At 42.5% G+C, this 27850-nt stretch overlaps 1 protein-coding gene across 2 annotated transcripts in view; it reads right to left on the bottom strand.

The window, feature by feature from the left end:
- The window catches only part of slc5a8l (solute carrier family 5 member 8, like), a 78126-nt gene that overhangs the window by 9134 nt on the left and 41142 nt on the right, over positions 1 to 27850 (bottom strand). For both annotated transcript variants that reach the window (XM_073053953.1, XM_073053952.1), the window contains exons 4-11: positions 24998 to 25049; positions 21880 to 21947; positions 13822 to 13976; positions 12046 to 12186; positions 10305 to 10434; positions 9469 to 9557; positions 9269 to 9378; positions 854 to 921 (exon numbers count right to left, since the gene is read on the bottom strand). In XM_073053953.1, the coding sequence (XP_072910054.1) occupies positions 854 to 921; positions 9269 to 9378; positions 9469 to 9557; positions 10305 to 10434; positions 12046 to 12186; positions 13822 to 13976; positions 21880 to 21947; positions 24998 to 25049 (813 nt within the window). The remainder of the gene's footprint in view (positions 1 to 853; positions 922 to 9268; positions 9379 to 9468; positions 9558 to 10304; positions 10435 to 12045; positions 12187 to 13821; positions 13977 to 21879; positions 21948 to 24997; positions 25050 to 27850) is intronic.

The raw sequence follows: 27850 nt of genomic DNA, 5'->3' as shown, positions 1-27850 counted from the left end.
CACCTGTGCAGACATGTACTTGTGCAGATGACAACAAACTTGACTTTGATTTTGATACCTCCATACACTTACCCATCCCAAACTTGTGGTTGTCGGACAACTATCCTGAAGGCATGGTGCAGGATGCCCTCACCCTTCCCAATGCTCATGGTGACCCCAGTTGTGCCTCAGGTTCAGACACTGATATCTAGAGAAACCTCCTACCCCATGAGGATCCGGAACAGATGGGATGGAAGCTTCCTAACTGCCATGTTGAAAGCTATTGGCTCCCTATGCTTTTTTAATGGTGCCATTGGTGGAGCTGCTGCTCACAGTTCCAGTGACACAGGTACAGTCTTGTCCTCCAGTGCTGTCAGTGACCTTGTGGGTTTCCTTTGAGTTCTCTCATTTCCTCTAATGTCCCAAAGGGTTGGTAGGGTAATTAGCTGCAATAAGTAGTTCCTAATGCGAAAGAGAGGGGTAGAATCTGGGTGGGGTGGAGGGGGGGGTTGATTGAGATTAAGGTAAATATACCATTAGTGGACAGTTGATGATTGGTACCAAGTCCTTGGGTTGAATGGTCTTTTCTGATGGACCACAGCTAATAATTTCAATCTCAGAGGTATTGGAATGGGTAAAATGATAATGGAAAGAGCAAACTGATGCAGTAGAGATTGTGGTAACCAAGGGGTATTGCTAATGGGAGGAGAGATTGTTTGTCCTCAGCCTGACACCGATACTGCATGCCTGAACGGAAAGGGTGGACTGCTCACCAGATCCAACAATGCACATGATACTGAGCACCACAGTCCATCGTGGGAAAGCATGGAGTCCTTTGTAATATGGAGTCCTTTGTAATGCAGGTGAATCCTACCTGGAGCACACTTCCCATCAAGGAAGATAAGGCAGCCATTCCAATGCAGATGAGTCCAAACATGAGACCTGTAGAAGCACATAAACAGCTAGTATAGAGCGTATCACATGGTAAAATCCAGGCTCAAGGCCATTCATTTGTTTTTCACCCCCCCACTTTCCATTGTACCACCAGGTGCAAGGACAGCTTCTATCCTGTTGAACAGTCTCCGAGACCTGACCTCACTGCACTATGTCTGTAACTGGAAGACTATTTGGCATGGTTATTGTTTTCTCTTGAACAGCGTCAATGCACCGGTGTAATGAAAGGATGTGCATGGATGTCATGGAAAACAAAGTTTTTTATTGTTAGGTACATGTGAAACTAATAAACTAATTTACCAATTAATTAACACTCTTGGAAAAAAGGTTGGCTCACAGCCCACTGTTTAGGATCATTGAATCAAATGTAACAAACGTGGATTTTGAATTGGATGACTCCACTTCAATATTCTTGTGGGGCAGATTTACTAGAGCTGCTGGGAGTGGATTAAACTAATATGGCAGAGGGTGGGAACCAGGATGACAGAGCTGAGGATGAGCCAGCAGGTTTACAAGTAGATAATAGACAATAGACAATAGGTGCAGAAGTAGACCATTCGGCCCTTCGAGCCTGCACCGCCATTTTGAGATCATGGCTGATCATCTACTATCAATACCCGGTTCCTGCCTTGTCCCCATATCCTTTGATTCCCCTATCCATAAGATACCTATCTAGCTCCTTCTTGAAAGCATCCAGAGAATTGGGCCTCCACTACCTTCCGAAGCAGTGCATTCCAGACCCCCACAACTCTCTGGGAGAAGAAGTTTTTCCTTAACTCTGTCCTAAATGACCTACCCCTTATTCTCAAACCATGCCCTCTGGTACTGGACTCTCCCAGCATCTGAAACATATTTCCTGCCTCTATCTTGTCCAATCCCTTAATAATCTTATATGTTTCAATCAGATCCCCTCTCAATCTCCTTAATTCCAGCATGTACAAGCCCAGTCTCTCTAACCTCTCTGCATAAGACAGTCCAGACATCCCAGGAATTAACCTCGTGAATCTACGCTGCACTTCCTCAACAGCCAGGATGTCCTTCCTTAACCCTGGAGACCAAAACTGTACACAATACTCCAGGTGTAGTGTCACCAGGGCTCTGTACAAATGCAAGAGGATTTCCTTGCTCTTGTAATCAATTCCCTTTGTAATAAAGGCCAACATTCCATTAGCCTTCTTCACTGCCTGCTGCACTTGCTCATTCACCTTCAGTGACTGATGAACAAGGACTCCGAGATCTCTTTGTATTTCTCCCTTACCTAACTCTACACCGTTCAGATAATAATCTGCCTTCCTGTTCTTACTCCCAAAGTGGATAACCTCACACTTATTCACATTAAACGCCATCTGCCAAGTATCTGCCCACTCACCCAGCCTATCCAAGTCACCCTGAATTCTCCTAGCATCCTCATCACACGTCACACTGCCACCCAGCTTAGTATCATCAGCAAATTTGCTGATGTTATTTTCTATGACTTCATCCAAATCGTTAACGTAAATGGTAAACAGCTGTGGTCCCAATACCGAGCCCTGTGGCACCCCACTAGTCACCACCTGCCATTCCGAGAAACACCCATTCACCGCTACCCTTTGCTTTCTATCTGCCAACCAGTTTTCTATCCATGTCAATGCCTTCCCCCCAATGCCCTGAGCTTTGATTTTACCCACCAATCTTCTATATGGGACCTTATCAAATGCCTTCTGAAAATCGAGGTACACTACATCCACTGGATCTCCCTTGTCTAACTTCCTGGTTACATCCTCGAAAAACTCCAACAGATTAGTCAAGCATGATTTACCCTTGGTAAATCCATGCTGGCTCGGCCCAATCCTTTCACTACTATCTAGATATGCCACTATTTCATCCTTAATAATGGAATCTAGCATCTTTCCCACCACCGATGTCAGGCTGACAGGTCGATAGTTCTCTGTTTTCTCCCTCCCTCCTTTCTTAAAAAGTGGGATAACATTAGCCATTCTTCAATCGTCAGGAACTGATCCTGAATCTAAGGAACATTGGAAAATGATTACCAATGCATCCGCAATTTCCAGGGCCACCTCCTTTAGTACCCTAGGGTGCAGACCATCTGGACCTGGGGATTTGTCAGCCTTCAGTCCCATCAGTCTTCTCATCACCGTTTCCTTCCAAATGTCAATCTGTTTCATTTCCTCTGTTACCCTATGTCCTTGGCCCATCCATACATCTGGGAGATTGCTTGTGTCTTCCTTAGTGAAAACAGATCTAAAGTACTCATTAAATTCTTCTGCCATTTCTCTGTTTCCCATAACAATTTGGAACATGAATGTAAGGAAGGACAAGCCAATAATTGGGTAGAAACGCAGACAGAGCAAAGAGTTAAATCTTACCAAAGAGGCAAAATTCAAAAGGACGAAAAATGCTGGACTGAAGGTGCTGTATTTAGATGCATGTAGCATTCAGAATAAGGTGGATGAACTTGTGGTGCAATTAGAGATTTGACATTTCACATCAAAGCATATACTTTGTATCAAAAGGACAGGCAAAGAGGCATAGGTGGTGGTGTGGTGTGTTGGTAAGAGATAGAATTGTATCTTTATAAAGAGGTGACATAGGGTCAGAGAATGTTGAAACTTTGTGGGTGGAGTTAGAAAACTGCACGGGTAAAAAAATAGCATGGGAATCATATACAGGGCAAATATTAGCCAAGGTGTAGGGTTGAGATTGCAAAGGGAACTGGAACAGGCGTGTAATAAGGTTATGACACAATTGTTATGGGGGACTTCAATATGCAACGGGATTGAGAAAATCAGATTGGTGTTGGATCGCAAGAGAGGGAGTTTGTTGAATGCCTATGAGGTGGCTTTTTAGAGCAGCTTGTGCTTGAGCCTACTTGAGAGAAGGCTATCTTAGATTGGGTGCTGTGTAATAACCCAGGTCTTATTGGGGAGCTCAATGTAAAGGAACCCATAGGAAACCGTGATCATACTCCAGTTTGAGAGTGAGAAGCGTAAGTCACATGTATCAGCATCACAATGAAACAAAGGGAATTCCAGAGGCATGAGAGGGGAGCTTGCCCAGGTGGATTGGAGAAGGATGCAGGTGGGGATGACGGCAGAGCAGGGATGGCTGAAGTTTCTGGGATCAGTTCACAAGGTGCAGGATAGGAATGTCCCCCTGAAGAAGTTGTTCTCAAATGGCAGGGGTACGCAACCATGGCTGACAAGGGAAGTTAATAACTGCATAAAAGCCAAGGAAAGAGCATGTAAGGTAGCAAAAGTGAGTGGTATGTTGGATGATTGGGAAGCTTTTAAAGTGCAACAAAAGGAAACTAAAAGAGCTGTTAAGAAGGGAAAAGATGAAATATGATGGCAAACTACCCAATAATATAGAGCAGGATACCAAAAATCTTTTTCAGTTACATAAAGAGTAAAAGAGCAGTGAGGGTTGATATAGGACAACTGGAAGATGATGCTGGTGAAGTAGTAATGGGGGATTCTACTGTGGAGGACACTACCAGTGTGCCAGAGGCCTGTGAGTGTCAGGGAGTGAGTGCCATTGCTATTACAAAAGCAAAAGTGCTAGGCAAACTCAAAAGTCTTAAGGTTGATATATCACCTGGACCAGATGGACTACTTCCCAGAGTCCTGAGAGAGGTAGCTGAGGAGATAGCAGATGCATTGATTATGATCTTTCAAGAATCACTAGATTGTAGAAGATTGTAAATGTCACTCCACTCTTTAAGAAGAGAGGATGGCAAAAGAAGGCCTGTTAGCCTAACCTCAGTGTTTGGGAAAGTGTTGGAGTCAATTATTAAGGATGAGGTTTCGGGGTACTTGGAGACTAATGATAAAATAAGTCAAAGTCAGTATGGTTTCTGTGAAGTGAAATCTTACCTGACAAATCTGTTGGAGTTCTTTGAGGAAGTAACCAGCAAGGTGGACAAAGGAGAGGCAGTGGATGTCATTTACTTGGATTTTTTAAAGGCGTTTGATAAGGGGCCATACACGAGGCTGCTTACAAGATAAAATCCTTTGGTGTTACAGGAAAGATATTAGGATCAGTAGAGGAATGGCTGACAGACAAGGGTCAGTGAGTGGGAATAAAGGAGCCTTTTCTGGTTGGCTGCGAGTGACGAGTGGTGTTCCTCAGGGGTCCGCTACTTTTCACATAGTTTGTCAATAATTTGGATAATGGAATTGATGACTTGGTGGCAAAGTTTGTGGATGATATGAAGATAGGTGGAGGGGTAGGTAGTACTGAGGAAGCATTATGATTGCAGCAGGACTTAGACAAGTTGAAAGAATGGACAAAAAAGTGGCAGATGGAATATAGTGTTGGGAAACGTATGATAATGCACTTTAGTAAAAGGAACGATAGTGCAGACTATTAGGGCAGAACATTTGGCAGCTTTAGGGCTGTACGCATTGGAATTTAGAAGAATATATGAGGATCTTGTTGAAACCTACTGAATGTTGAAGGGACTAGATAGGGTGGATGTTGGGAGGATGTTTCCTATGATAGGGGTATCCAGAACTAGAGGGCACAACCTCAAAATTGAGGGGTGACCTTTTAGGACAGAGATAAGAAGGGTTTCTTTTGCCCAGAGAGTATGTATCTATGGAATGCTCTGCTACAGACTGCAGTGGAGGTCAAGTCAGTGGGTATATTTAAGGCAGAAGTTGATTGTTTCCTGATTGGTCAGGGCATCAAAGGATATGGCGAGAAGGCAGGTGTATGGGGTTGAGTGGGATCTGGGATCAGCCATGATGGAGTAGACTCAATGGGCTGAATGGCTGAATTCTGCTCCTATGTCTTAAGGTCTTATGTAGAGGTTGATATAGAAGGGACCTTTAAGACACTTTCAGATATGCAGATGGATGTAAGAAAATGAAGGGTTATGGGTGTACAGGAGAGAAGGTTAGAGTGATCAAGGAGTAAGTTTATTCTCTCTCTCTCTCTCTCTCTCTCTCTCTCTCTCTCTCTCTCTCTCTCTCTCTCTCTCTCTCTCTCTCTCTCTCTCTCTCTCTCTCTCTCTCTCTCTCTCATATTACCATTGGCACCATATGTACCCTTTCCAGATAGGGACAAATAATTGAATAGTTTAAGATGATGCAAGTACAAACTAAATAAGCAATCAATATTAATTTACACTATTTCTGAGTCTTGAGTCCGTGCAGGGTCACTCTTAATTAATCAAGTGTGATTAATAGGTGAGTTAAGGAAGAAAGCACAAATCTACATTTAGGAAATCCTAATGTCTTCCATGGCTGATTAACTTATTGAAAATGGAGTCACTGCTGTCTCATTGCAATACCGCTCACAACAGTTAGGTTGTACGTTTGCAGGTGACACAAAACTGATGATAGAGGGAGTAAGGAAGGCTGTCTAAGGGCATATAGCAGGTCACAGATCAGTTAGAAGTGTGGATCTGAAATGTTAGATGGTGTTTAATCAGGACAAATATGAGCTGCCACACTTTGGGAGGTCACGTGTAAGATGAAAGTACTGTAAACATACTGGCATTAAGAAAGCAAATGTGCTGGAACTTTTGAAAAACATTAGGATAGGTAAGCTCCCAGGGTCAGATGGGATGACTCCAGGTTACTACTGGAAATGAAAGAAGAGTTCACTGCACCTTTGGTAATTATCTTTGTGCCCTCACTGGCCACAGGGGTATTATCAGAAGATTGGAAAGTGGAAATATTATTCCTTTATTCAAGAAAGGGAGTAAGGATAATTCTGGGAATTATAGACCAGTGAGTTCACATCAGTGGTGGGCAAACTAGAGAGGATTCTTAGAGACGGGATTTACAAGCATTTGGGGAGGCATTTGCTGATTAGGATTAGTCAGCATTGCTTTGTGAGGAGTAGGCTTGCCTTGTGAGCCTGATTAAATTTTTCAAGGAATTGACAAAACAAATTTATTAAGGCAGAGCAGTGGAAGTGGTGTGTATGGAATTTAGTAAAGTTTTTGACAAGGTACCCCATGGTAGGCTCGTTCAGAGAGTCAGGACAGATGGGATCCAGTGTAACGGCTGTGTGGCCTGCCCACAAAAGGCAGAGTGTGGTTGGACATGAAGAGTACTCTGCTTGGAAGTTGGTGACCAATGGTACCCGGCAGGGATCTGCTCTGGGACTTGGAATATTGTGTTCAGTTCTGGTCACCCCATTAAAGGAAGGATTAGAAGCTTTAGAGGGGGTGCAGAGGAGATTTACCTGGATACTGCCTGGTTGAGTGAGCTAGAATATTTCTCTTTGCAGTGAAGGAGCATGAGAGAGGTAAATAAGATGTTAAGAGGCATTGATAGAGTGGACAGCCTGCGCCTACTTCCCAGGGTGAAAATGGCTAAAAGAAGGCAGCATAGTTTTAAGGTGATTGGAGGGGAGTATAGGGGAGGTCAGAGTATGTTTCTCTTCACACAGAGTGATGGGCGAATGGAATGTACCACCTCAGGTGGTGTTAGAGGCATTTAAGAGATTCTTGGAGAGGCACATGGATGAAAGAAAAATGGGGGGCTATGCGGGAGGGAATTGTTAGTAGGTTAAGACTTCAGCAGTGCATCGTGGACTGAAGGGTCTGTACTGTACTGTTCTCTGTTTTTAAATGGCAGGAGTCTTAGGAGCAGTGATGTGCAAATTTAATACTTGATAAGTTCCCATGAATGGCAGTGGGATAATAAGGTCCAACAATCTCAAAATCACAGAGATCAGCCTGGACTGAAATGGTCATAAATTCAGTGGGAGAAAAGTTTTGTGCACCATGTCAGGGACTGAAAAAAATCAATTTCATATGACCCGTTCCCAGCCTCATTTCACATAAACATAATGCATCAACATGTGATCATTTTCACATCAACGTAATGCAGAAACATTACAGCTAATTGGGCAATTGGTTCAACAGGGCAGCCGCTTAGTTGGGACAACTCTTAAAGAATGAAAACTAATCAAGAAAATAGCCAGGATTCCCTTGGGTTCTTTAGGACTCTATGCCACTTAATTGGGGTAGACATCCTTCTAACTGGTGTCAGTTGTGTGCACTTGTGTGACCATTAGATACCACATCATGCTTTGTGCAAACAGTTTTTAAATAGCATCAGCTGTGTGTGTTTGTCTTCAAAAAGCAGTAACTTTTGTCACTGATAGTCAGATAACTCAGAACCGTTTTGCTCACTGCAGTTTCAAGCATTTAGGTTCGGAGATGCCAGGAACAGCTTGGAGTGAAAATTAAATGATTTCTCTAGTTCTACAAGTTAGGAACTACAAAAAATTTGAGGGTATTGGCGATCTTGAATGTTACAATGAAAATAAAGATTTGGAGGATGCAATCATCGAAAGCATTTTATGAAGGCAGTCCATTAGGCATCTACACAGTTTTATAGTAGCATTCTAATATGTTCTGTATTTAATCTAAATAGATAATTTATACTCAATATGTCTTGTTTGTACTTCTTTAACTATTTCCATGAAAATTTAGCCAATTGGGACAGTCGCTTAATTGTGCCAAAATGTACTGGTCCCGACATGTCCCAATTACGGGAATCCAGTGTACTTATAACAACACAGATGGAGTCTATTCAGCCCATTGGAACTATGCCAGCTCCCAACAAAGTAACACCATCAGTCCCATTCCCCCTCTCCTTGTTTCCTTGCAACTAATTTTCTGGACCAGGACCAATGGAGCTGTGGGACAGCAGATTCCCTCATGCATGTGGGAGGGAAGGATGCAGTGTCAGCAGAGTCATATTTTCAATGCAAAGTAATTTTAATTTTGCTCATTTGGGTGGCTGGACAAAATGTGATTGAAGAGCCCATATCCTGGACAACTTGTAATACTTAATCATCCTCACCGTTAAGCAGATTATCTGGTTAATTATACATTGCTGTTTGTGGGCCTTGCTGTGCATAGACAGTCTGCTCTGTTTCCTATATGACAGCAGTGTCTCAATTCATAAAATTATACAGAGTGGAAACAAACTCTTTGGCCCAACAAAACCACACCATCCATCAAGCATCAATGTATATCCATCCTGCTTTCCACACATTGCCATAACCTCATTTAGATCCTATCTCTCAGCTATGCACTAGGGACAATTTACAGTGGCCAATTAACCTACAAACTGGCATGGCTTTGGGTTATGGGAGGAAACCTCACAGGGAGAACATGCAAACCCCAACAGGGTAGATCACATCAAAAGCAAAAATCACAATTATGATAGATGGGAGATAACCCAATGATGAGTTCATGAGTAAACTTCTTAAAATAGAGGGAGGTAAGATGTCCTTGGTTAAGAAAATTGACAAGTGCTTATTTTTCACGTTACACACTGTATAATAATTTCGCTAATATCTCACTTACTGAGTCCCTTTGTGATCCAAGCCATTTTCTTCTCTGAAAGGTTGAGATGAGGCTTGAGGATATCCTCCACTGTGACAGCTGCCAGTGCATTGATGCTGGAGGAGACTGTACTGGATTGGTCAATGGGGAGGAATTAGTGTGTTATTACTGGAGAAGTCAGGACATTGAAATTGAAAACTGTTTGATGGAGAGAGGCGTACCTCAAAGTCCCACTGTATGCAGATGCAACAAAGAGCCCAGGGACACCAGGATAATCTCCCAGGAAATCCATTACCAGATACGGGAGCAACTAAAACAGGAGAACATATCACAATTGGAAAAAATGCATCTTCCGGAAGCTCTGCCTGTCCATGCTGGAACTAATATCATAGGAGACATTGTCTAGCCAGTTTATACATGGAATTCCATTGGCTCTGAAACTTCCTTGGCTCACATGTACATTCTAGATTGGGAAAAGTTGGAGGTGAACCAGCATGGTGGGGACGAATTTGGGGCAGAGAACAAGCTCTTGCTGGGACAAAGTTTGGTCAAACTATGATTCTTCAAGTGCCATGAAGAAAAACCGATGTGATCCTGGGAGCAATCGGGTGTTGGAAGCAAGTTGTTCCACACAGTGGCTGGAATGAGCAGCCAGAGGGGGTGGTAGAGGTGGGTATGATTACAATGTTTTCATGACATTTAGACGAGAACATGGATAGGAAAGGTTTAGAGGGATAAGGGCCAAACTTGGGTAAATGACAGACAATGGATTAATGGGCTGAAAGGCCTGTTTCCCTGCTGAATGACTCTAGCACTCGGGTCAGCTGAAGGATTCTGCCCAGTGAAGAATGGATTTGGACTGAGTCCTGATTTGCATGAAGAAGCTGGGTGTTTTGGATTTTAGAAGTTAGTTTGGTATCTATTTTGGCATCTATATTTCTATGGAGGGTGATTGCATAACAAATTTGTTCCTTCCGATGCTCTTTTTATCTAATAATTGGCGTAAGTGACTCTGATTTCTCAGGGCAGTGGCTCAGCTTCCTTCCTGTGGACTTACCTGGTCAGGTGCTCGGACTTGTTTTGCTGTCAATGGGTCGCACTGGTAGTAAGTAGAATACATAACCAGTCCACTCAGCACCGCACACACAGCAGTCAGCCAAAGGCCAACCATGTTCAGGTAGAGTGACCTGTAAGCATTCAAACAACTTGTCTGAGAAATGAGTGAATTTCTCACAAATGCTGGACATATGTTGCTCATTCAGGCTTCCTGAGGGATTCTGAGAACACCTTGTGCAATTCATATTCAGTCCTGAAGACACTGATTTCTGAACTCAAACTGCCATTTCTCAGAAAGAATCCAGCCTTTCACCAACCTCTCTACTACTTCACATTACGAATGGAGAATCATTTATAAACAAGTCGTGTAATGGGAGAAACAAAGACACAGCACAGATGGAGAACTGGTGAAAAATTACCTTTGCTGATTTACTGTTTACAATGGTTCAATCTGAGAATAATTTTAATGTGTTTTATGATCTACAAATATATTTACTTGTTTGTTAATTTATTCCTTCCAGCCCTTTGGTGCGCACTGCCCAGCAACCCCCAATTTAACCCTAGTCTAATCACAGGACAATTTGCAGCAACTAACTGGTATGTCTATGAACTGTGGGAGGAAACTGGAGCACCCAGAGGAAACCCACACGGTCACAGGGAGAACATAGAAATTCATTATAGACGGAGCCTGAATTGACCCCGCCGGGTTGCTGGTATTGTGATAACCACAATGCGACCTTGCCCCCCCAGGTGTGGTTGGATCAACCACTACAGTAAATCCTGACCTATCCACCAAATTCTTAATAAAGTCATAGAGAAGAACTAGGCTAATGGGGTGAAATTTCACACATGGTGATTTGAGGATTGAAATGCTTTTACTGAGATATAGAGATGATTCAGAATTGGTGCTGGTGGACTGTTCTTTTGTGGGGTATGTAGAGATTGCGCTTACTAATCATTACTTTTGTATCACAACACAAACAGCAATAACAACAGAACAGCACAAGCAGACGAACAACAAAACAACAACAGCTGAACATACAACAGAGCACAATACAAGTGGCAGTAGCAACACCAGAACAAAGCAAAATAAACCTCTCACACACACAGGCCTCCAACCCCATGACAGGCTGTATCCAGTTCTCCAGTCCTTCGCCCTGGACTCTCAAACTTGGAAACTCTTCCAGCCTCTGGCCTAGACTTGCCTCTTACTTCCAGACTGACCTTGCTCGGGGCTTTGCCCTTCAGCTTTGCCCTTTGCTGATCTCTGACCAGGAGTTTGATTTGCTGGCCTTGGCCCCACCACTCGCTGATCACGTCTGACCTTTGGGCCTCGACCAATCCAACTGCCAGGGTAGTTGACCTTGACTGTGGAGTGCCTCAGCCCTCAATCTCTGGACTAGCACAGCACTCTGATCCTGGTGGCCTGGGAGGGCTCACCAGACTTCATGACTCCAGACCTCCAAATCAGGATTCAGTGGCTTGGGGATTACTGGTACCCCCAGTTCCTGTCAACACAACTTGGCCTCTGGATCACCGATATTCAACCTTGGAACGTTCCAATCTGGACTCCAAATATAGGCTCCTGCCTCTGAACCCGAGCCTGACCCCTAACGCTAACATGTTCCCCCAAGCCTTCACTATAATTAGGTCCTCATCATGCTCGGTGCCATTTTGACTGGAAGCTTATAGCATAAACAATATTTCAGCTGGATCCCGGTGAGTATGGAGTTGCTACTTACATTTTAGCTTCACACAGGGATCTGCAGGCGATGTACCGTTGCACCTGAGATTGGTTGATGCCGTAGATGGCTGTCCACATAAAACTCCCTCCAACCGCAATTGTCCAGAAAGTGTGGCGTCTCAATGGATCTGGGTCAAAGCTGTGGAGGGACAAGGTTACTGTGGTGAGAAGCTATTATTTGGGTTTGTTTTAGACCAGAGATGCTCAAATCTGGTTAATGTTGGGGGTCATAGATTCAAAAAAGTCCACATTGACTATCATACATCAATTTACACTAATATAACATCAATCCCACCTTTTACTTCCTCCATTTTGTACTTAAATGCCCCTAGAATCCACCATGCACCTGAAGGAGGGCCAATTGAATGCATAAACAGCTGACAAACATGCCAACCTACATGTTGGGATGTGTGTGTCAAGGTAGAACACACAGAGGAAACCAACATGGTCACGATATGGAAGCGTAAAGTCCATGCAGACAACAGGTGGCACAGTAGCATAGTGGCTAGCACACTGCTTCACAGCACCAGTGTCCTGGGTTCAATTCCCGCCGCTGTCTGTAAGGAGTTTGTATGTTCTCCCCGTGACCAACCAGATTTCCTCCAGGGACTCTAGTCTCCTCCCGCAGTCCAAAGACATACCAGTTGGTAGGTTAATTGGACATTAAGCCTGAGATATGGCTGGAATTAATATTGGGGGATTGTTAGTGGCATGGCTTGAAGGACAGGAAGGCTGTGTTGCAATAAATGAATGTATAAATAAATAGATAAAACACTGGAGGGCAGGATTGAACCCAGGTCATTGAAACTGTGTGCTATTTGTTCTACTTGCTGCACCACTGGCCCGAGAGCCTTTTGGACTGAAATCATTGCCACCACTTCAATCTTCTTAAGGGATCGCTTACCATGAACTCTGTCTCTGAAATGCTGATGTCCTCCACCCAACCCAGGTCTCAAAGCCCTCTTTCACCATTCAGCCGCAGGATTCTCTCTCTGATCCATCTGTATCCTCAAGGTTTCAATCAACCTTAAGCTGGTGATTTAGTTCAGTAAGCACCCTGTCCCTCACTCAGTGAACTGACTCCCAAGTGAATAAAATGCCCGAGTTAACCTTTGTAAATTTTCTGGCCCTCTCCCTTGATTTTCAGGTTGGGGAACCTGCATTCCAGTTTCCTTGGGAAATGTGTGCCTGTACTTCAGTCCCTCATACATCTGAGGAATGTAGGTGTGGGCATTGTTTACCCCTAACTCTTTCACACCCACGTGGATCAGGGTTACTGAATTTTTTTCTCTCCTTTGTGGCAAATGGAGCCATGCATCTATTTTCTGTCTGTCTGTATTGTATTTTGTGTTGTGTGTTTTATTATGGGTTACAGTAATTTGTCATGTGGGTCGGGGTGTTGTAGAAGCAACTGAGTACAATTACATATTCACACCTTGTCCTAGTTACCCGGTAGTTAGTTTGGTTTAGTTGATATGGAGTGAGCCGGGATTGATACGTTTCTGTTGACTGCTAATTACTCTAATTTTGATTATTTTGTTTTGTTAGTTTTTTTTATCATTATAAGGTCATTCATCTTTGATGGTTTCATAATAGAGGATTGAATGTACTTTTTTCAGTTATTTGAAAGGATGTCATACGGTGTTGAGTTCCTCGCTCAGTCTCTAAGCAGTTTTGATTTGTTTTTCAACAGCAAGTCAAAACTATTCCAAAGATCCCTCCTTTCCTGCTGTCTTATTCCTCAACTCCCAAAGATAAATATTAAGGGCCTTACTCCCAGAAGTTGAGTCTCCCTCCATGATATGAGATGTTCCAGATGTGTCCAAATCCTCCTTGGAGAACTGAACCTCGGATTATTACAGCCAAGAAGCCAGCAATCATTATCAGCATCTGGAACACATCAGTCCAAACCACCGCTTTCAGGCCACCCTATGAACACAAGATATAGTCAGCATCTGCTGAATCTGGAACCTGAGAAAAGAGCGCATGTTGGTCAACTTATTACAAATATAAAGTGCACAGATAGTTTGTATCTCCACAGAGAAACACTTACATTTCATTGCATGTCTGTGTTCCTTTAATATCCATGGCTTATTACAATAGCAAAGCTTTCCCATTCTTGTAACTTTCCATCCAAACCAAAGAAAATAAATTGTGGATGGTGTGATTTAGCCAGAGGTGAAGTTTTGCAACGTAAATCGTACATCACACCAGTGCAGGAGAATGGTAAAATCTGGGGCAGGAAGAGGTTTTCCCTTCTGTTTATTTTTTAATTGAGATAGAGAGTGGACAGGCCCTTCCAGCCCTTCAAGCGTGCAGCCCAGCAACCCCGATTTAATCCCAGCCTAGTCAAGGGACAATTTACATTGAACCATTAACCTACTAACTGGTCATTTTTGGACTGTGGGAGGAAACCAGAGTGACCTGGAGGAAACTCACGTGATAGCAGGGAGGACGTACAAGCTCCTTACAGGCAGCGGCAGGAATTGAACCCGGGTTGCTGGTACTGTAAAGCATTGTGTAACCACTGTGTTACTATGTCATTGATGGGAACGTGGGGAGATTTAAGTGGATTTGGATAGGATTAGTGTGAAAGGTTGTTTAATGTTTAGAAGGGGATGAACATCTGGAATTCCCTGCCCAGTGAGTGATGAGGAATTAACTCATGAAATGTCATAAATGTGAAAGACGGAGTGAGCACTATGAATCGGGCACAGAGGAGGACGTGAGGGCTAGGCAGAGCAGCTATGATCTATTGAATGTTGCAGCAGGTTTGAAGGGCCGAGTGGCCTGCTTGCAATTTCGAACTGTTGCTAACTGATACCCTATCTGGGTGCACAATGCCTCAGTATGGCAACTGCTCTGAGCGTGACTGCAGGAAGTGCAGAGGGATGTGAATGCAGCGCAGCACGTCACGTAAACCAGTCTGGTGTCCATGGACTCTGTCTACACATCTTGCTGCCCTGATAAAGCATCCAACATAATCAAAGACTCCCCACATTCTCTCTGCTCCCTGCTCTCATTGTGCAGGAGATACAAATGCCTGATAGCATATACCACCAGGCTAAGGAAATTTCTACCTCACTGTAAAAAGACTATTAAATGGTTCCCCAGAATGATAACATGAACTCCTGATCTCTCAATCTACCTCGTTATGATCTTGCTCTTATTGTTTACTGCACTTTCTCTGTAGCATCTAAACTTTTTTCCACGTTGTTATTGTTTCACCTTGTTCTACTGCAATGCACTGTGCAATGTTTTGATCTGCATGCAAGGCAAGCTTATCTCTGTATCTCGGAACTTGCGGAATCATAAGCCAATTTCAATTCTTTTGAATTTGTGAGTGCGGACTTGGTGGATCTGTATCCCTCAGAGATTGACTAACCTGCACTGACGCACACTGTATTGCAGGTTCACACATTAAATGTGGTCCCAGTTAAAATGCTGATTACATTTTGAGTGCACTCTTCCTGGTACAAACCTGCTGAACCATTCAAGTGCTAATCAGACAGAAGCGTGTGACACCCAAGGCAGTCTGGGTGAACTTTAGGAGAAGAAGCATGCTGTCTGTTTTATTGACGAGGCAGGTCATGTACTATTGGATGAGTGTGGGTTTGACTTCATGATCCCTGCACGGGAGGGCAGGGAAGACATATCAGAGGTGAACGGCCATGAACACTATCTCACTACTCCTCTTTTGCCCTACTTATTTAGTTATTGTAACTTAGAGTAATTTTTATATCTTGAACTGTACAACAAACATCATGACACATCGTGGATAATAAACCTAATTCTGATTCTAAGTAATGAGGATCCCCACATCTGAATGAAGAGATGACAGGAGAAATCACCTCTAGAAGTAAAGTTGCCTTCAGCCCCATCCCAAATTTGGAAGCAGTACAGGAAAATATTCCTGACCTCAGTAGCTACTGCGACCTGTCCAACAATGCCAAAGGAAAACAAATACAATTGAGAGCTTGTGATGTATTTACTAAAGCACAATGGAGACATACTCATCAAACACACCTCAAACATTAATCCACATGCACACCACGCCCTACATCTATACCACAAGCCTAGCTAATACAACCCTCATTCCTTTAGCCTCCATCAGCACTTCCTAACAATGCTGGCAATTCACTGTACACTTAGTCATGGCAATTGACTGTCAATCAAGAAGTTACAGCACTTCAGTATTACATTTCCCTTTTGTCCACTTGGATGATATCAGCTGGAACAGTTGTCTTTGCAGACAGGTGCTGGCCCTTTCAGTGCCAAAGACCAGCCAAGCTTATCCAAGCTGTTGTCCTCGACGTATCTGAAGATGGTTTTATTGGCATCACAATCTGGTGATTGAACTGCATGTACTTTGGTTAAATAGGACATTTATGAGGCCTGTTTGTGTATTGTAAACAGTACTGGTTTTATTAAAGGAAAGATATTAACATGTTGTAAAGAGTTCTTGAGATTAATACTTGGAATGTGCTGGTTCTCTGTGAGAAAGGATTAGACAAGCCAGCACTTCAAAAAAGTGAGAGGAAGCTTGATTCAAACATGTGAGCTTCAGAGGTGCCTTGACAAAATAAATGTGGCAAAAATACTTCCTCTTGTGGGAGAATCCCAAGCTAAGGTTCATCATCAGAGCTCCCATCAAACAAAGGGATAGAGAGTTCTGTTTTCTCTTTCCAAAGGTCGAGGGTGTTTGGAACCCTCTTCCACAAAGGGTGATGGAAGCAAAGTCTTTAAAGTAACAGGTTGATAGATAGTTAATAAGTAATCAGCTTATCCTGGATAGGTTATCAGATCAACCATGGTCCTATTGAATTTTGATATCAATTAGAAGGGCTGCGGGTACTCTGGCCCTAATTCACATGTTTCCACACTTTTATGTCCTTGGCTGAGAAGCTAATTCTAGTGTTTACAGATGCCCTGCAGAAGGATCTGATTGCCTCAGGGATTGTGGACTATTGCCACCTCTTAGGTAGAAGCTGGAAGAGTATTGGCTGCTTGGATTTGACAGGCTCAGGCATTGAAAACTCCCAATGGACACTTGGTTATATTACAGTAACTTTTTCTTAAAGCTTTTCTGTAAAATTATAGCCGTCTTTGGTTTTCCCAGCAGCTGCAAGGTAAAAATGGCTTTAATCACCATTGCTAAAAGAGAGAAGAAAATGTAATGAGACTCAGGAATAGCCACAGCATTCACTGTAACTAATGTTCGTTTGCTGTGTATGTGTGGGTTTGCACAAATCTTTGTAAGTTACTGATTTATAATCAAATGCAATAATTTTTAAATTTTTTGTTGTAATAATGCTAAATGCAATTAATGATTTGACTGAACCTTGTCCTTATTCATGAATACGAGATTTTTCCTGACTTCTGGTGCTGTACAGAGAGCCTGTATGGACTCAATGGGCTTCCTTGGATGCCATTAGAGGTTAGAGTGCATGAGAAATATTTAACCTTCACTGTCTCAGGTGCATTCTGGTCATCCTCTTCTGGAACAAGGTCTTCTATTTCAATGTCCTGGAGTCTACCAGGTCTGAGACTGTGTATTCATTATAAGCCAACAGTATTTGAGGTTGGTTAACTGTAATCATTGGATGAAAAACAATCATATCCCTGAGGACATTCTGTACAGTGGGTTGGTTTCCAGGTCACAACAAGCTGAACGACATGAAAGATAGCATGTTTCAATATAGTCATGCTGGGGACAGCTTCTGCTGATTGGAACTTCCAGAGGCTGATTGTTTGGGACAACATGGGAAGAAGTGAGGAGAAGCAGAATGGTGCCGTATGATGGTCCAAAGAGCCCAACAAAATTAATTCCAGCTCAAGAGAGGCATGGAGTTCCTGACAAACCCACCAGATGCTTAACATGGAGTTGATCGCCAGCATCAACACAGCAGAAGGCCATGGCACACATCTGGGGGAAACATCTGTTAACATTTAGGCATCATTTACCTAACTTCAACCAGCAGGGTTCTATCATTAACCAAGAAAATAGAAAACAAGGCAACAATCAGATAAGGGAGAGTCAAGAACAATTTTCAAACTGACAAAAATCAATGATAAAGGTACATGCAAAATTTCATTCACTGGGGAACAAAGATAAAGAAAATTTTATGTAATGTGACTGGACAGTTTCCCAAATATTGAATCGTATAATTTTAACAGCAATTGGGGAATCACCGCAACAATTGCAGATCTTAGGATGTTGGTTCTGGGATGTTCAAAAATTCAAAGTTCAAAGTAAATTTATTTTCAAAGTACATATATGTGACCATATATAACAGTGAGGTTTGTTTTCTTGTGGGCATACTCAGTAAATCCAAGAACAATGCCCCAAGAGGATCAAGAGAGACCAAAAAAATTCAAAGACGGACAACACCCAACAGGACGAATAAAAAATGATGTACAAAAGACAACAAATTTTGCAAATACAAAAGAAAAAAGAAATAATAGTAGATAAATAAATAAATAACCAATAAATATTGAGAACATAAGATGAAAAGACCTTGAAAGTGAGTCCATAGGTTGTGGAAACAGTTCAATGATATAACAAGCGAAGTTGAGTGAAGTTATCCCCTTTGGTTCATGAGCCTGATGGTTAAAGGGTAATAACTGTTCCTGTACCATCTTCCTGATGGCAGCAGCAAGAAGAGAGCATGACCTGGATGGTCGGGGTTCCTGATGATGGTCCCCTAAAACATCAGAGTGGTAATCCATGTGTGGAACCAAAACAGATGAAGGAGATCTTAAATAATTTTTTGGCATCATTTCAATCTCCTCACTCAGAAGATGAACACAGAGCCTGTAGAAGTGAGGCAAAGAGGCATCAACTTCATGGACCCCATACAGATTACAGAGGAGGAGGTGTTTGCTATCCTGAGGCAAATCAGGGTGGATAAATCCCCAGGGCTCTATAAGGTGTTCCCTTGGACCTTAGAGGAAGGCAAATGCAAAAATTGCTGGGGCCAAGTGGAGATATTTAAATTATCCTTAGTGAACGAAGAGGTACCAGAAGATTGGAGAATAGTCAATGTTGTTCTGCTGTTTAAAAAAGGATCCAAACATAAACCAGGAAATTATAGGTCAGTGAGTCTGACATCATTTCTGGGACAGTTATTGGAAGGTGTTCTAAGGGACCGGTTATATAAGCATTTTGATAGACATGGACTGATCTAAGGATAGTCAGCATGAGTCCGTGCATGGTAGGCCATGACTAACAAATCTTTTGAGTTTTTCAAGGAAGTTACCAGGAATGTGGGTGAAGGCAAGGCAGTGGATCGTGTCTACGTAGACTTCAGCAAGGCATTTGATAAGGTCCCAGATTCGAAGTTGGTGCAGCAGGTTCAGTGGCTCAGCATTCAAGATGAGGCAGTAAATTGGTTTTGACATTGGCTTTGTGGGAGACACCAGAGAGTGGTAGTAGATGATTACCTCTCTGACTGGAAGCCTGTGCCGTAGGGATTGCTGGTTGTCATCCCTATCAACAATCTGGATGAAAATGTAGTTAACTGGATCAGCAAATTTGTGGATGTATCAAGATTGAGGGTGTAGTGGACAGCGAGATAGTCTATCATGGCTTGCAGAGGGATCTGCATCAGCTGGAAAAAATTGGCTGAAAATGGCAGATGGAATTTAATGCAGGCAAGTGTGAGGAGGACCTGAATCATAAGGAAGGATTGAAGAGGTTAGAACATAGAAGACTGGAGGAGATTTGATAGTGGTATACAAAATTATGAGGGTTATAGATAGGGTTAATGTAAGCAGGCTTTTTGCACTGAGGTTGGGTGGGACTATAACCAGAGGTCATGGGTTAAGGGTGAAAGGTGAAAAGTGTAAGGGGAACATGAGGGGGAACTTCACTCAGAGGATCGTTAGAGTATGGAATGAGCTACCAGCACAAGTGGTGCATGTGAGCTTGATTTCAAAGTTTAAGAGAAGTTTGGATAGGTACATGGATGTTAGGGGTATGGAGGGCTAAGGTCCTGGTGCAGATTGATGGGAGTAGGTAGTTTAAATGGTTTCACCCCGGTCTAGATTGGCCAAAGCGTCTTTTCCTGCGCTCTACTCTCCATGACTCTAAAAGGAAGTGCAATGTACAGACCTCAAAGATATGCAATGATATCCTGTTACCTGCCACACACATCTGTATGACAGCTGGCACAGTGTATTTGCATTGGCAGGTTATCTTTATACAGTTAGAGTACAGCCATCTCTCTCTACTGTTCCTGTCCCCAAAAGTATCTGATAGTCCTCTCCCTGCCCTTGAAAATCTTCACAACCACTGACCACAGATCTTGCATGAAGATTGCAACCTTGTTCAATCAATAATTGGTTTCACTTTCATAAGACAGCAGAACATTGGTATCGTTTACCTCCCTACACTCCCCAGCTCAAATTGGCAAGTACCCTGTTCAGTATGTTCACAGGACTGGGGCTTCAATAAGCAGCTGTTCACACCTGCTAAACCCCAGTGACATGCCCATGGCCGCATCACTGAGCTGCAAGGAATTTAAATCAATCCTATTAACCCACCCTAATCTCTCCAACACATTCTCAATGTACAGCCAAACCAGTGCCTATCCCGTCAGTACACTGCTGACACTTCTCCACTGTTACCAGTACATATGTTAACATGCATTCATACACAGTTACTAACTCACCCTCAATAACACATCCATCTACATTCCACCAACAGAAATATTCACTAAATATGCACATCATAAAAACATATCCACACCAGTACACATTTAGAAACATCCCTTCCCCACTGGTTTCCGTCCTTGCAGGTCCATGATGGATTTCAACCAAAGCAAACAGAGACGTATTTACACTCCTATATCAATATTTCTCCACAAACTCACATCCAGCATATCCTCACAAACATGACATCATTAATATACCTACCCTTTCTACAAACACACACCTCTACTAATTCAATGTACTTTTAGATTTCCACCAGCATATCTGCACTAATCCACCAGTATTAACACACTTGAGTCACAAAAGACAACCTTCTTTTTGTTCAAAAGTTAGTTCAAATACTTGCACAACAACAGCAAGGGAAGTCAACTCATGGCATTGCATACAATGATTGCCCATGGACACAAAAAGAAACACATGTATCCACCCCACCTTCTTCTCTGGCTTCATATGTCTAGGATGTATATAATTTTGGTCCTGCCAACTCCATGAGGTTGGAGTTTCTCACCCACCCAAACCCCAGTTTGTATGAATGCTGTATGATTTATTGCCCCAGCAAGAAATAACAGATCGTTCACTGCATACAATTAAAAAGTATATTTTAGAATTCTGATTTAAGCAAAAAGAAAAAAAGACACACACACATAAAGGACCCATTACTCTTAAACAGTCAAATGTGCACTGAAGTTGGAGCTCATCTGGAACTTGTCTGTCACTCACACGCTGGACCCTCAGTCTGTGTGAAAGCTCACACCATCTTCCAAATGTCACTTGAAATTCATCTCAAATGAACGGGTCTCCCACGGGAGTACTGGTTCTTCCTTCCTGAAGCTATTCATCTGCACCAAGCACATTGTGCAACCGGGACGGCATCCTCAGCCATCTTTTCACCTCTCTCCTTCCAGCTCCAGCCAACTAAGACAAAGACCCAGCATTCTCCAGAATCTTCTCCCAATTCCACCATCCCAAATGGCTGACAGCACATTCCTAAGTTGAATAACAAGCCTCTTACCTCAGCTCAAACCCAAACAGGCTGAAAGCAGAACAGACTGCTCTTACAAAACTGCTAAAATGAAATACTTACATTACACATGCTTAATCTAGCAGGACTTAAACTTACCAAAGTACAGTAAAAGGTGCAGACAAGCCCAGTTGCAACGAGAACTCCCCAGAGATCAAATCCAGTTACTGATGAAAAGAAGAGGTGTTCCAATTTAGTACAAGGAATAAATTTCTTTTTCTATGGTAATCTTTTCACTTTGCAAAATTAGATAGGTTAGAATGACCGTAATCCCAGAAACAAACAGTAGATTGGAGACAGTGAGAGAAATATCAGCAGGGAAGCAAGCAGAAGAATGAGAAAAGCAAAAAATCGTATCTCAGAGATTTTCAGGGATAGATGGAAATCCACAGGCAAAGAGAAAGGTCGAGAGACATTCAGGCATGAGGAGCAGAATGAAAGATAAAGGAACGTGTGGACATATCAAAAGAGAGGCAGGCTGAACGTTAGAACCACATAACCCAGAGCTTAGAACTATGTTCTGATGGAAGGCAGTCAAAATAGTAACTGTTCCTGCCTTCACCAATGCTGTTTGTACTGCTCTTTCCGTTTTCATTTTCAGTTTCAGAATCCACAATACTTCCCTGTCATAAGAATATAAATACAGTTTTTCATGTTATTAGTTAATACAGTTCAGACACCATTGTGGGCAGAACTGCCTTAAAGTGGACACGTGCAGATCTCATGTCAATGACAAGGGAAGCAAGGACTACAGAGATCTGAAGATTGAAGGCATAGAACTGTGCAAGATCAAGCACATGTTAGTTATTCAGAAGGATAAGCACATTGCAGTCAGAATTAAATACACTGGAGATAAAATTAAACATATGGTTGAAATAAAAACTGATCATGGCAGAGGGAGAGTAGAGAAGGAACACACATTGGAGAGGGGGAAGGTTCCATTGTAGTAAAGTTTGAGAACGGTAAGGCAATAATTTGCATTTATAACACGTGAAACATATCAAAACCACTTCATAAGAGCACAACCAAATTAAATATACCAACAGAAATTAACATTTTAGTGCCAGTCACAGCAGTGGAATTTGGGAGATCATAAACTGTTAGGACATATGTCACAAATAACAGGATGACTGAGTATACACTTCTTCCACAAAACTGCAGAAGCAGGTGAATGGCTAAGGAGGAACTGTAGCTAACTTCACAGTGGATGGGTCTGAGATGATGATCTAACATGTAACCAGTTAATGTCATGCAAGGCTGACTGTTCTAAAAATAATGTATGGAAATAGTAACCAAAGTGGTTAATTGTGAGTGATGCTTTTGAATCTGTTATGAAGAAGGAGCAGGATTATCCACTAATGCACACATGTGGTATATCTGGCTCAGAAACAACTCAAATAGCATGAGGAACAGGCAGGGTTGCAACGTACTTCAGAGTCATATTAACACCCGATTACTAGGGTAACTGGTGCTGCCTGCCTGCACTTTCAAACAGTGACTGGTGGATAAGCCAGCATCTGATTGCCTGCTTGCCATTCACCAACATTTCCCAGCCTTTGGCCTGGTGAGCCACACAGCTCCAGTTAGAAAGGGAGGGATGCTTCGGTTGAGTAAAGTGTCAGCCTTTACCCAGATCTCCTGCTCCGTCTGGAACCCACGGTGGAGGGGTAGAAGTGAACCTGATTAATTTTGCCTGTATAACTGACTACCAGCCCAAAAGACACAAGTACGTTTATTTTGTATTCAATATTAATTTTTCCAGCTTCTTTCCAGGCCAGAGAGAGGGAGTCCCCCTGATGTTATTTAGTTCTGCCCTTGCTTGACTGATGTGTGATGTGAGACCATGCCCATTTGCAAAAGAGAACCATCACCAATCATTTCTCCCAATCACTCGTGAAGACAATGGAAGTGATGCCATTAGCTCGAGTGAGGGACCTGGTCATATGACCTTCCATGGATGATGAATGTCACATGACCAGCTGGGTTGCAGGAAGGCATTACTTGGGCCCTGGGCTCATAGGATCTGGATGGAAAGTGGTTCTTTTACACTGCAACAATGACAGAGCAAGAGAGTGCAAATTGAGATCAACAGTGTCATTAAAATTGGGAATGGATTCATAGAGTTGCAGGGGGAATGGAAATGAGCTCTGCCCACACTGAATTGGCACTGACTACACTACCCCCATTTTATTCTCTTCACATTCCCATCACAGTTTCTACTCATGTACTGCAGTCAACTAATCTACCAATCAGGGCATCTTTGGTTTGTGAGAGGAGACCCATGCGGTCCCTGTGAAAACCTGCAGCAGTAGAACCCTGTGATCTGAGCTGAGAGGCAACAGTTCCACACTTCTGTGAGGAATGGGAGCCGGTAATCCTTATTCGGTGTCTGGGAACATATATTTTCCCTCATTTGGTGATACTGTGATAAGTTTCTGACAAGTGTCAGTCGCGTACTCTTGCATACCCTTAGACACTGCACTGTGCTTCGAGCGAGCAGTTTTTAAATAGTGTTAGTCGCATGTGATTGTCTTCAAAAAGCAGTGAATTTTGTTGCTGATAGTTGGAGAGAAATTCAGAACTGTTTTGCTCACTGCAGTTTCAAGCATTCAGGCTCGGAGATGCCAGAAACAATTGGGAGTGAAAATGAAACAATTTCATTACTTCAACAAGTTAGGAAATATGAAGAGTTTGAAGGTATCAACAATCATGCTGAATGTTACAATGAAAATGAAGATTTGGAGGATGCAATTGTCAACAGCATTATATTAAGGCAGTCCATTATCTGCACTGAATTTGTTCTTTTATAGTCAAAATGTACAGCAGATGAATTCTTCCATCAATAACTATTATCAACTAATACAGAGTTAGATACTATAGTATCTAATTTGTTCTGTATTTCATTTGACTATATAATTTGTTACTCAGTTTGTCTTTTGAACTATTTCCATGAAGCTTTTGCTAATTAGGGCAGCCACTTAATTGGGCCAAAAATGTACTGGTCCTGATGTGTCCCAGTTAACTGGAATCCACTGTATTCCCTTGTTTGCTTGTGGTGGGCCAACATTCTTGGTTATCCTCAGCTTGTTACAGGGCATTAGTTTTGAAAGCTGGGAGAAATTACAAGTGAAGTAGAGTGTGGCAATGACATGATTACTCTATAATTGGTTAGTAAATCTGGAATTCTTACATGCAACAACAATAAATATATACTTACTCTGATTCAATGCTAATGCTGGGGCATAAATTACAATCCCAGTGTACAGTATCTGCAAAAAGACATCTGGTATCATTATTCGATACTTTCTCCAATAATTATTTTATATTAAATCAGTAGTTTAAATCAGTATATTAAATCCACTAAGTTTGTGAGGTCTCACCAGACTGCCAATTTGAAGATGGAAGATCTGAATTTAATATGAGTTGCCTGCAATCTCCATTGGTATCCTTGTGCGCTCTTTGGAAGGCAACCACCTGCTTACCTCTTATCTTCTTGCCCAAACGCAGCTCCTTTTGAGTCAGCATGATCTATTGAGTGTGAGATGCAACATTGATACACTGACGGGCCTTCACTCCACTATCCTATCCAGAGGAAGAATAAATGAAGGGACTTCACAGTAAAGTCACGGGGATGACTTTGTTGTAGAGATAGACCCTGCAAAACCATCCCCACAAGCATCTGTGCACCGATGCCTATAATGGCTGATGCCACATAGGTTAAACAAGCAGCAGCCCGATACAGTTGGACCTCCAGTGGCAAGGTCACACTTGAGGTAGTGATACAATGTTGGGAGGCATTAGCCCTGGGAGTTCATAACATAGTTTCCAGATGCCTTCTGGTATCAGATCAAACGAGGGAAAGGTAATTTCCTCTTAATTATCACCTACCATCCTCCCTCGCTTGATGTTTTCATCACTTGGGAGAAGGATTGAAGGTACCAGGAACATGCGGCGCAGTTGACCTGGTGGACTTCAGTATCCATCACCTCCTAGACCATTTATGTAGCAGCTTTGCTGTTGAGTCCAGAAGGACATAAACTCCAAACCAGATCTGTAGCAGGTAGTGAGTGAACATACTTAACCTTGTCCAAGGTAGTGTAGCAGCCAGCATAACACTATTACAGTACCAGTGACCCAGGTTAAATTCACACAGCTGTCTGTGTTCCCCCTGTGATCGTGTGTGTTTCCTCTGGGTGCTTGAGTTCCCATAATTGGTTACATAAATAAACAAAATAATGTAAAATAGCATACAAATTATCTGTGACCCATGTATATGACCATGATAACATTGCTAGAGTGACTATCCTACAGTCCTTGAGGAGACAAAATCTCATCTCTGACCTGAGGACACCCTCCATCATGTAGTGTGGCACCACAATCATGCTCAATGGGATGGACTCAGAACAACCTGGCACCTCACATCTGAACACCTCCAGTTGCAAAAATGTATTTCATTGCAGCCTCATGGTCTGACATATTCTACCATTACTATCACCCCTGTTTCAGAGTGCTCAAGAGTGTGATAGAATATCAGACATACCTAAAGCTGAGGTGTCAGCCTAACGAAGCTACGCATTAAGGTTACCTACATGCTAAAATCCATAAACAGTATTAAGGCCAAACAAGGCAAAACTCAGTCCAACCATATTGAGTCAGGAAGGGTCATGGACAGCTAAACTGGGTGGCAGTGTGACATGTGATGAGGATTTTAGGAGAATTCAGGGTGACTTGGATAGGCTGGGTGAGTGGGCAGATACTTGGCAGATGACGTTTAATGTGAATAAGTGTGAGGTTATCCACTTTGGGAGTAAGAACAGGAAGGCAGATTATTATCTGAATGGTGTAGAGTTAGGTAAGGGAGAAATACAAAGAGATCTAGGAGTTCTTGTTCATCAGTCACTGAAGGTGAATGAGCAAGTGTAGCAGGCAGTGAAGAAGGCTAATGGAATGTTGGCCTTTATTACAAAGGGAATTGAGTACAAGAGCAAGGAAATCCTTTTGCATTTGTACAGGGCCCTGGTGAGACCACACCTGGAGTATTGTGTACAGTTTTGGTCTCCAGGGTTAAGGAAGGAAATCCTGGCTGTAGAGGAAGTGCAGCGTAGATTCACGAGGTTAATTCCTGGGATGTCTGGACTGTCTTACGTAGAGAGGTTAGAGAGACTGGGCTTGTACACGCTGGAATTAAGGAGATTGAGAGGGGATCTGATTGAAACATATAAGATTATTAAGGGATTGGACAAGATAGAGGCAGGAAATATGTTCCAGATGCTGGGTGAGTCCAGTACCAGAGGGCATGGTTTGAGAATAAGGGGTAGGTCATTTAGGACAGAGTTAAGGAAAAACTTCTTCTCCCAGAGAGTTGTGGGGGTGTGGAATGCACTGCCTCAGAAGGCAGTGGAGGCCAATTCTCTGGATGCTTTCAAGAAGGAGCTAGATAGGTATCTTATGGATAGGGGAATCAAGGGATATGGGGACAAGGCAGGAACTGGGTATTGATAGTAGATGATCAGCCATGATCTCAGAACGGTGGTGCAGGCTCAAAGGGCCGAATGGTCTACTTCTGCACCTATTGTCTATTGTCTAATGGGCTGAAGGAGAAGGCTCCAAGGTACAACCAGATGGGACTTATCGTGTAAACATTCACAAACATGTTCGGTCAGAAGTAGTATATGCATAGCCACTCTTGGCTTCTTCCACCATCACAAAAGGCAGTCTTGAGCCAACTCTATAAGTTATCAGGAAATGGCTGAGGGCTCTAGATACAGTAAAGATTGAGATCAGACTAGCTTTAGTGGAAACCTATGGTCTAGAACTAGCCATGACTCTATCTAAGTAGTTCCAGTACAGTTTCAACACTGACATTTTCCTGATGATATGGATTTTTATAAACTAACCAAAATGAACTTCATTCATAATAAAAAAAATTACAAGGATAAACCATGTAACATTTTTCATTCTCACATTCACAGGCAATGCATTTAATGTTAAATTACATTTGTTTAAACTAATGTCACCTTTTCCACTTATATTGCTCCTTAGGGTGGTACTATACTACAATAAATGAGGG

Source organism: Hemitrygon akajei, chromosome 8 (assembly GCF_048418815.1).
Source record: "Hemitrygon akajei chromosome 8, sHemAka1.3, whole genome shotgun sequence".
Classification (NCBI taxonomy): Eukaryota; Metazoa; Chordata; class Chondrichthyes; order Myliobatiformes; family Dasyatidae; genus Hemitrygon; species Hemitrygon akajei.
The sequence above is the reverse complement of the archived record's forward strand: the minus strand, read 5'-3'. Positions and strand labels throughout refer to the sequence as shown.